This window comes from Alligator sinensis, unplaced genomic scaffold (assembly GCF_000455745.1).
Source record: "Alligator sinensis unplaced genomic scaffold, ASM45574v1 scaffold607_1, whole genome shotgun sequence".
Lineage (NCBI taxonomy): Eukaryota > Metazoa > Chordata > Crocodylia > Alligatoridae > Alligator > Alligator sinensis.
Window position 1 is genome coordinate 1,235,310 of NW_005841935.1, and position 10,470 is coordinate 1,245,779.

General features: G+C 42.4%; 1 protein-coding gene across 1 annotated transcript in view; it reads right to left on the reverse strand.

Annotated features, from left to right (window-relative positions):
* Positions 1-10,470, reverse strand: part of TDRD7 (tudor domain containing 7) — a 99,920-nt gene that overhangs the window by 57,976 nt on the left and 31,474 nt on the right. Inside the window, 1 exon segment of the mRNA XM_014518017.2 lies at positions 7,220-7,433. Within this exon segment, the coding sequence (XP_014373503.1) occupies positions 7,220-7,433 (214 nt within the window).

A 10,470-nucleotide genomic window follows, 5' to 3' on the forward strand; every position in this document is an offset into this window, starting at 1 on the left:
CTGCTTCTTCATGTATTCAAGGACACCAATGATGGCATTCATCTTTGAACCAGAGTAGATGGAGACTTGTTCAAACACTGCAAGGTGTAGAGCAAACAAAAACAAGGTAAAAGAGCTGGTTCCGAGAAATTTCTTGCTTCCGGATGATGCAGCTGTCCACAGTGAATCTTCCCTGCAAAATTTCTTGGGAAGATTTTCTGTCACACAAGAGCTTCAGGTTGATAATTAGTCTCAAGAAGACTCATATATTAAAGGGTGGAAAAAACAGTGCCTGACCCCACTCTGGTGGGTAAATCTCTTGGCATTTTGTTGCCAGCTTTTGCTACTTGGGTTCTACAATCAGCAGAAATCTTGACCTTCAGACTGAACTAACAAAATCGGAAGATCAGCTAAGATTTTTGGGCTATTTTAGAAACATACAAGGAAAAAATTAAGGCGAAAATGCAAATCTACAAGATTCGTGCGCTATCATCCCTGTTTTGTGGTTCAGGGACATGGACTACATATGCTAGGCACATCAAGAGACTGAACAGCTTCCCCATAAAATGCCAGCGCAAAATCCTGAAAATAAAAGTGGGAAGACAAAATGCCAAAAGAAAGGAGCTAGAGCATGCAGGACTGACACACAGAGAAACTATTATCAGGAGGAAGTTGAGATGGCTCTGCCACATCAGAAAAGTGGGAGGAAACCATATTCCCAAGAATATTTTGTGCAGTAAGATTCAAGACAGGTCTAGAAAGCAAGGTCACCATTTATGGCAGTACAACATGAGCAAAGATGATATGAAGTCATTCAACTTCAATGGAGAAAGCTGGGAGGAATGTGCAGAGTCCTGTTCAATTTGGAAGGAACATGTGGTACTGGGTGCAACTCAGCATGCATCAGCTCTGATCCAGGGGGTGGGCGAAAAGCGAGAAAGGAGGAAGCAGCGTGCTGTAAACTTGGACTCCAACTCAGACAACACATGGATCTGTGAAACTTGCAATAAGCTGTGTCACTCAAAATTGGGCTGGTCAGCCACAAACAGATTCAACAGGCACCTGACTAAACCTCTTAATGCATACATCATGATCCAGTGGATTGACAGCTCTCTATATACTAGCCTTGCCTCAAAAATACAGCACTTCATAGTCACATAGGGTGCCTATACACGAGCAGGGAGGCTGCTCCGATGTGCTGTAATTCCAGCGTGATGGAGCAGACTATTAAGACTGCTGGAGCATGGCAATTACTGCACTCCAGCAGCCACCTGCATCTCGTATATCAGCACCCCCCTGCGCTTCAAAACAGTAGCAGGGGCACCTTATCTAAAGCTCATTCAACAAGCTTCATCTAAAGTGCCCCCACTGCCATTTTGAAGCATGGAGACACTGATACACAAGATGCTTCAGGTGCTTTAAACAGAGACGCCCTCAGAGCCGCTCTAATTAATGGAATTAAACAGTTTGAACATTGATATTGCAGCCCTGCAAGATGCACCCCTGGCCTCAACTAGCTCCTTAGGACAACAACACTACACACTCTTCTGGCAAGAGAAAGTTCCCAAAGATACACATGTATAAGGAATAGGCTTTGCTGTTAGAAACAATCTTTTCAGAACAACTGAGAATCCATTGAATGGTTCTGAAAGAATTCCTAATCAAGACACTGTACCAACAATTATTGACTGTAACTACAAAAAGATTCCATCTGCATTTGACACTGGAAACAGGCATGTATGATGGGATCAAGGCAGCGATAGGTCTGACTGCAAAGATATCAGTTTAATTAAAGACAGCATCAAAAAACATAGTAGACTGAAAGATGGATAGAACCTTATCTTGAATTCTGTTCAAGGGAAAGTGATGTTACTGACACGGTCCTTAACTATTAGGTCTGTCTGTTCTTGAAGAGCTTGATGGTATTCCAACTGTTGAGGAGTCAAGTAAAGCCACAAACAAATCAGGCCAGTAGCAGGGCCCTAGGAAAAAGCAGCATTCCCCAAAAAATGAAGTTACCAGACACCTAATGGGGATCATCTGGTTAAGCAAGTGGGCAAGCTGATAGGAGATAACAAAAGAGACTTTCAAACAGCTTTTGCTGGGCCTCAGTTAATTCAAGTCAGCAGGGCTACATGAGCGTCAATCTCCAGGTACTGAAGGAACTAGTAGAGGAAACCTTGGAGCCTTTGGCAACGATCTTTGTGAAGTCATGGGAGACAGGCCAGGTACCAGAGGACTGGAAAAAGGGTCAACATAGTGCCCCTCTTTTTTTTTTTTTTTTTAAGAGGAGGAGGACCTGGAGAACTAGATTGGTTAGCCTCATTCCAATACCTGGGAAGTGATTGGAGCATATCCTAGAGGAAGGCCATTCACAGAGACCTGGAGGAAGAAAGGCTGATTGACAGCAGCCAACACAGATTTATGACAAACAAATCATATCAAACCTGATCTTCTCTGACAAGTTAACTTCTTGGGTAGAGTAAGGGAATGCTATGGATATAGTGTATCTGGATTTCAGCAAGGCTTTTGATAAGGTCCCGTATGACCTTCTCAAACAAACTGGAGAAGTGTGGTATGGACAGAAGTACAAGATGAATAGATAACTGGCTTAATATCTGCAAGCAACAGGTCCATGGCAGAATGGCAGGAGGTTTCAAGTCAAGTTCCACAGAAGTCTGTCCTCAGCCCAGTGCTGTTCAACATGTTTATTAACAATTTAGATGCTGGCATGGAAAGCTTCTTGAGCAAGTTTGTGGATGACATGAAACCAGAAAGGACTGCAAACATGGAGGATGCAAGAGCAATTCAGAAGGATCAACATATTGGAAAGTTGCACTAAGGCTAACAGAATGAAGTTCAATGCGGACATATCCAAGGTACTACACCTTGGAAGGAATAATCAAATACAAATACAAAATGAGGGCCACATGGCTGGATGGAAGCCCTATGGAAAAGAATTTGGGAGCCTGGTAGACCACAGACTCAATAAGGGAACAAGGGAACAAAGGAGACCCCTCTGTAAATGATCCTCATTGACCTGACCAAGGCCTTTAACCTTGTCAGCAGTAGAGGGCTCTTCAAATTATTGTAAGAGATTGGCTATCTACTAAGGATGTGTAAGGTTAAACTATTAGTGCAGTGATAACCGGTTAGCTTACCAGTTATTGTTTAGCAGTCTGGCAGGGACAGGGGTGGGGCAGGAGGGAAGAGACGCTGTGTGGTATGCAAGCAATAGACAGAAGGCAGCAGGGCAGACAGGAGGGAGGAGCAAGGAGAGACAAGGGGGACTAGTACCCACAGCCTAAGAGGAAAACACAAAGCAGCTTAACTCATTATCAATTAAGCAATTAGCTGCTCCTTCACAGATACTCCCTCCCTCCTGGCTCAGGCCTTCTTGTCCTTCTTGCCTTCAAAACCTCATGAGTCACTTTGAGTATGCCTGCCAAAAGTTTGGTCTTCCAAAGCAGCATCAAAACAAAAAACATGGGCTAGAAGTGTGGTTTTCAGCCATTTTCATTTGCAGACCCCTAAAAAATAATTGAATGGAGGTGCAGACACCTTCGAATAGCAAGTGTAGGTATTCACACACTTTTGATTGATCACAGTCATCTTTTGTGGACCCCTTAAGTCTGCAGACCCCCAGGGGTCCACAGATCGCAGATTGAAAACCACTGGGCTAGAACACGGATTCACTGGCAAATCACAATAGGCAAAAATATGTTGGATGCTGTAATTAAGTGTATATACCTTAGCTCCATTGTTACCAATAATTTGTCACTTGAGGCTGAACTGAATGCCTACTGCTTTGCCAATACAGGTATCATGACCATGCAGAGCAAACACATGGAACACACTAACTGTTAAGACCATGGTCAAACTATACCATGCTTACACCATCAACACTTGTATGGCAGCACATCCTGCATACACTATTCAAGAAAAGCACTTCAACAGCTTTCACTTATGCTACCTAGCAATTATCTGACAGTATAGAATTGCCACACTGAGGTATTAGAATATACCAACTTTCTAAGCATTCATTCTCTTTCTCCTCAGTTGGTGTTGACTTGGATGGCTTCGTCATGTTGAAAATGGATTCTCCAAGGATTTGTTGCATGGATAACTCTTTACAGGAAAGACCACGGAGGCATTATATCTCCATTTCAAAGATGTTCTCAAGAGATATGAAAGCAATTAACATTAAGCCAAATGACTGGGAAGAGATTATGGAGGATCAAAGCACTTGGAAACAGTCTATTAAGTATGGAATGAAGGCTTTTGAGGAAAGAAGAGCCAAATGTGCAGAAGAAAAGAAATCTCAGGAAGAACCCTGAACCACATGTTAGACTGTTAGATACAAATTTCACATATGATAAATGCAGAAGAAACTGTCACAAGAATTGGCCTCCATATATCTGCCATAAAACTGCCACACTCACAGATAATGTCTTGGTGCAAATCTACTGTCTTGCAAGACAAACAGATCTACCTATACAATACCTATACTTCAGATGCATGCACCTGGGGGCCTGTACTGCTCTTAAAGCAAGAGTTAGGATTAAATAAAACCCCACTATTTCAAGAGTAAAATTAACTTGCTGCTAGTTTCTCACTCCGATCTCCCAACACTCCCTGACACCCATTGTTGTCGAACAGAACGTTCTGCTTGTTCCCTTCAGGTTTTTTAAAAAAGAGTTAATACGTGAGAGATTAAACTGTCATACTGATATGTATCAACAACAGCTATGCCTTAGGGGAAGTAGCAGACAGCTCACATCTTGCTTCAAACATTTGCTATATTCTAACTAATCACAATAATAATACATGGAGTATTATCGAGATAAATCAAAGCTATTCGGAAACTTAGCCCAATCACAATGATGGAACAAGGACATTATCTGCATCATCATTTGATGACTCGGTGCATCAATAAGCAATACATAAAGAGAAATGATGGTGCAGCAATTCTGATAGCCAAGCTGGATTTAAGAACCAAAGAATGAAAACATGTGTAATGCTAACCCAGCAAAACAGCATCTAAAGCCCTTATCTGAATCATCCAGACCCAGCAAGTCAGATGCTGCATTCAAGGGTGAAAAGAGCTAAGCAAAAAAGACCTTCTGCTGTTTAAAATATAGGAGCTTTCTGTTAAATTTGCTTTCTTTGATTTTTTTAATTGCTTGTTATGTTAGAGTAACTTTGAAAATTGACAATTATTCTCTAGTGTTCTGCTAACTACCTCAACAGCAGAACCAAGCATAGCTTTCTACCAAGAGAGTCAAAAGCCAGTCGTCATTGGGAGTACAGCACCAGATTGTCAAAATAGAGTTCTGGACAAAGGACAGTTGCACGATAGATTTGTAACAGGAGAATGAAAGATCAACATCTAAACATGCTATTCTTTTTCAGTTGTGTGCCTCATTAAAATGATGTTTAAAAAAAAAGACTATTAAAAAAAAAATCTATATCTGTATTTCTGCGCTCTATGTACTGATGTCCACAGACCAAGGAAAATACCAGTTGTCAGACTTCAATGCAGAGGCGCTGGGGACCCTGGCCCCCTTGGGAAGAGGGCTGTCATTTGAAATGCATAAAGCTTTCCACATGCCCATCACAGGGCTCCTCCCCAGGAAAAATAAAAATTGGTGCCTGTGCTTCAATGTGTGGATTCAATTTAGTGGATTATGGAGGATTTACAGTAAAGTACTACAATACTTTAAATCTTTTGATATACATTTCCATTTTATCCCAAAGATGATTTCTTGGCATTAAACAGAAACTAGAGATTGTGCATATCATATTGAATATTAGCAATGAACTAGTCAACATCCTATAAGAGGAGCAATAATGTTCCGAAAAGAAAAGACAACATTAACTTTCAAACCAACCATTAGAGGTTCTAAATTCAGGTGGAGATGCAAAAGCTGCTGTGAATTCAATAGTAGCTATGAGAAGGTTAGTAGTGGATACTGCCCCTACTGCTTGCTTGCTTGCCAAGAGAAGCAGCAGCCATTTTTCAGCTGCAACCTTTCCAAGAAAGCTACCTCTGGGCCATAACCATCAAAAATTCTTCTTTCCTAAAATTTGCCTTTAAAAAAAAACAAGGTGCACATCTTATTTAGAAGTATGCAGTATACAAGAAAATACCACAAATAAAAAGATGGTTTATTTTATCTTAGCACAATGTTTTCATCTGTGTATCTGCTTGCATTTTCAGATCTTAAGCCAACATACTCTGTTCCTTTCAATTGTGTGTAAAACACCCAAGCAAAACATAAACAAAAGAAAATTAAGACTTCTAAACTACATACATCAGGGATGTCAAAGACACTTGACCCTGTGGGTTAGATGAGTGGTATAGTATCAGTCCAGGGGCTGGATCAGGCCCACGGACTGGCCCTGCAAGCTGGATCCAGTGCATGTCCTGGAACGGGTGCTGTATGTAACACATCCCCCAGAACACTTACTCTAGGACCACACTACATGTGGTGCCTGTTTCAAACAGGTCTGCTCCATGCTGGATTCAATGTGTGTCCCATAACAGCTGGAGTACATCTTGTACATCATTGTGCCAGTGCCACCCACTTTAGGACCATTCCACCCCTCTCCTTCACATGCACTGAATCCAGTATGGAGTAGACACACGGTCCCCAAATGGTTGGAGCAGGTGCCACAAGCAATGTGGTCCCAGAGCAGGCATCACATGCAATGCATGCAGGACAACTCTAAGACCCATTGGCAGCACTGAGAGCCGGATAAAATGGCACCAAGGGCTGCACCCCTGGCATTAGCTGCTTTAATCAGTGTGAGTGCAAATAAGTGACACCTGAACGTAGGTGACACCTGGAAGGTGGTGGTTTAGGTTCTATTTCTGGTTTTGCTGCTGCCACCCAAGTGATCTTATGCAAGTTAAAACTTGTGCATGTCTGCATCTGTAGCTGTAGACAATGGTACAGCTAAACCATTTTTGTAGCAACATTGATAACTACATATGAAATCACCACACAAATACTGGTCTTCAAATTTATGTACTGTGTCTATTCTTGGGGAAAAAAGTTTCCCTGTCTAACAGTAAAAAATGTACCCTCAGAGTACTACAAAACAAATATAGCCATTCAAGGGGTGCCACTCCAGAAGTAGGGAAGTCAGGGTTCCTCACTCAGACAGACCCAACAGATCAATAATCCTTTTGTCCTGCATGTTTTAACTATCATGCTACATATGCACACATACAGACCTGTTTATCATTGTCACATGTCTCTGCATTGGAGCCTCTTTGGATGGTCCACTTCCAACTATTGAGGGCAAAACATATGGAGATGTCTCCATGCTGGGTTTAGCAATTCCATATGAACTCCCTCTGCTTCTTTGCACAGTAGGTATAGGTCTTCTACTGCCTTCATCTGGTATAATCATTAACCCCGGCTGCCTCAAAGTTCCTTTTGGCTTTCCTATAAAATAAAGACATAGTAAGAATTGCCATTTAGTGGGTCACACCATGGTTGCATCTAGCCCAGTATCCTGTGTCACACAAGGGTAAAGAGTGGCTGCTGAAAGGGAAAGTGAACAGGGTATGACCAGGGTTTTTTCTAGTGTTCCTTTCCCACTTAAAACCTCCAGAATTTAAGGTCTAGGAAGTTCTGATTTAGAGGCTGTACCCTTAACTGACATGCTATTGATGCATCTTTTTCTAAGAATTTGTCCAACTCCTTTTTGAATTTGGCTAAATGTCAGCTTTTGCATCTTGTGGTAATGAATTGTACACTTTAGTAACACACTGTGAAAAAGAACTTCCTTTGTTAGTTTTAAATTTACTACCTACTCGTTTAATTTTTGTGGCCCCTAGGTCTTATATGCTAAAAAGTAAATAAAATCCTTTTTACTTTTGGTTCGCTATATAAGGGTTTACAAAATACTAAATGCCCCACCTCAAGCATCACTTTTCTATACTGGATAGACCTAACATCTTTAGTCTCTCATCATACAGAAGCACCTCCATTCCACTAGTCATCCTTGTTGTCCTTTTCTGTAACTTCTCTAGTTCCTCTTTATCCTCTTTTGAGGTGTGGTGACCAGAACAGAACACAGTTCAAGTTGTGAACAGACCATGTATTTATAAAGGGGCATAATGACACTTTCTATTTTGTTCACAATTTCCCTCTTAATAATCCTGAACATTGTTTACCTTTGATGGCTGCATAGCAAACTGCCCATAATGACTCCCAGATCTTTTTCTTGTGTGGTGACAGCTAATATAGAGCCCATCACAGTATAGTTTGGATTATTTTTGTCCATGTGCATCACTTGATACTTATCTACATTGAACTTAATTTGCCATTTAATTGCCCATTTGCTCAACTGTTTCAGATCCTTCTGTAGCTCGTCATATCCCACCTTGGTCTTTGCCACTTAGAATAATTTTGCACCATCTGCACCTGTCTACCTCACTACTCACCCCCTTTAACATTCATAAATGATCTGGCAAACAGCACTGGTCCCAACACAGAACCCTACGGTACCCTGCTGTTTACTTCTTTTTATCCCCAAAACTGACCATTTATATTTCACTCTTTGGCTTTTTTAAAACTTTAAAACCAATTTCTAATCCATGAGTGGACCTTCCCTGTAATCCCATGACCACCTAACTTCATTAACAGCCTTTGCCGGGGGACACACACACACACACACGGGACGGGACGGGACACAACCTTGTCAAAGGCTTTCTGGAAGTTCAAACAGACTATGTCAACTGGAACATCTTAAGCCACCTGCTTCTTGATACCCTTCAAGAACTCCAGTAGTTTGGTGAGGCACTATTTCCCTTTGACAGCCATGTCGATTCCTTCCCAGCAATTCAAATTCATCCACGTGCTGAACAACTCTTTCTTTGTTCCTACTAGTTTTCCTGAAACAGAAGTTGGAATCACTGGGCTGTAGTTCCCTGCACCTCCTCTAGGGTCTTTTTTAACTATGAGAGTCGCACTAGCAACCCTCCAGTCCTTTGGTACCAAGGCTGTTCAGTGATGGGCTGCCTACTACAGTTAAGAGTTCAGCAACTTCCTATTTAGGATTCTGAAGGACCCTAGGGTGAATGCCATCTGGTCCTGGTGATTTGCTACTGTTTAGTTTATCAATTTCCTTTACAACATTATCTACTGAAACATCAGTTCAAGTCAGCTCCACTGACTTGTCCCTAGAGAGGAGTGGATCTGGTCAGAGAATCTCCCTAACATCTTCAATAGTGAAGAAAGATGCAAAGAATGCACTTACTTTTCTCAGCAACAGCTGTCATCCTTTAGCACCCTTTTTACACCTTGATCACCCAAAGCCCCAACTGACTTCTTGGCAGGTTTCTGGCTTCTAACATAGTCACTACTGCAGAACAGCTCAGTAACACTTAACCCTTTGTACCAAATCCTGTGCACTACTTAGGTCTAGGTCAATAATAGCCTTTCCTTTTGCAGGTTTGAGGACTAACTACTTGAGAAACTCTATTATAACATCAAGAAATATGATCTCTGCATTGTAGCCTGATGTTTGACTGACTCAATCTATTCGTGACTATTTGGAATCGCCCATTATCATCATATTTTCTGTCTTTGCAGCCCCTCTCAAACCCAGCATTTCTAGCTTGCTGAGGCCATCCTGGTCAGGAGGAGGGACAATGGGATTGGGACAATCAATAGTATATCCCCAAACATACTTCCCCCCTCGCCATCCCCATTCAAACATGGAGTTTCTATCCACAGAGATTCTATGGTACCTCACCAATTGGAAAAAGCCACCCCACGCCCCCACGAAAAAAGAACAAAAAGCCTACCCTATTTGATTTGATGTAGTCATTGATGCAGAATGCCACTCCCACCAGTATAACCTATTCTATCATTCCACTGATTTTCCTCATAGTACCGTATTTCCAAGATACCTGTTATGTCTGTGCGGGCCGGGAGCAATCCGGGCCCTTTTTCATGCCGCACGGGCTGTGGCCAGCAGCCCGGGCACGCTGGGTCGGAGAAAGCAGGCGACACGCTAGAATTAGGCACGGATGCGTAATGGTTGATTCAAGATTGTTTACTTACACCGAAGATGGTCGCGGTGTAGGCTGGACAGTTTCCCAGGCAAAGCTCCGCTTAAATCCTCGTTTGAGGACTCAGACAGTACTCGGATCACTCCCACGGAGTTGTCGAGGCTCCGTGGATCCTTTTTGCGCGCAGGGAAGAGGGATACATCGAGGATTGCGCTTGGCAACGGGGAGAGGCTAGAGGCTGATCAGACCCCTGTTGCCTGCTTGAAATGCACTGGGTCCAATAGGCTCCGCAGCGCTTAGAGATCTTCACAAGACGTGAAGTCTCCTCCTCCTGGTGTTCGTGGAGTCCTCCCTTGTGGGGGTTCTCCTTGGAGGTCTCCAACTTGGGCGGAAACCACCCAAGCCTTTTATACGGCTAGCAAGCCAATCACTAGCCGCCACGTGTGAATAATTTAAAGAAA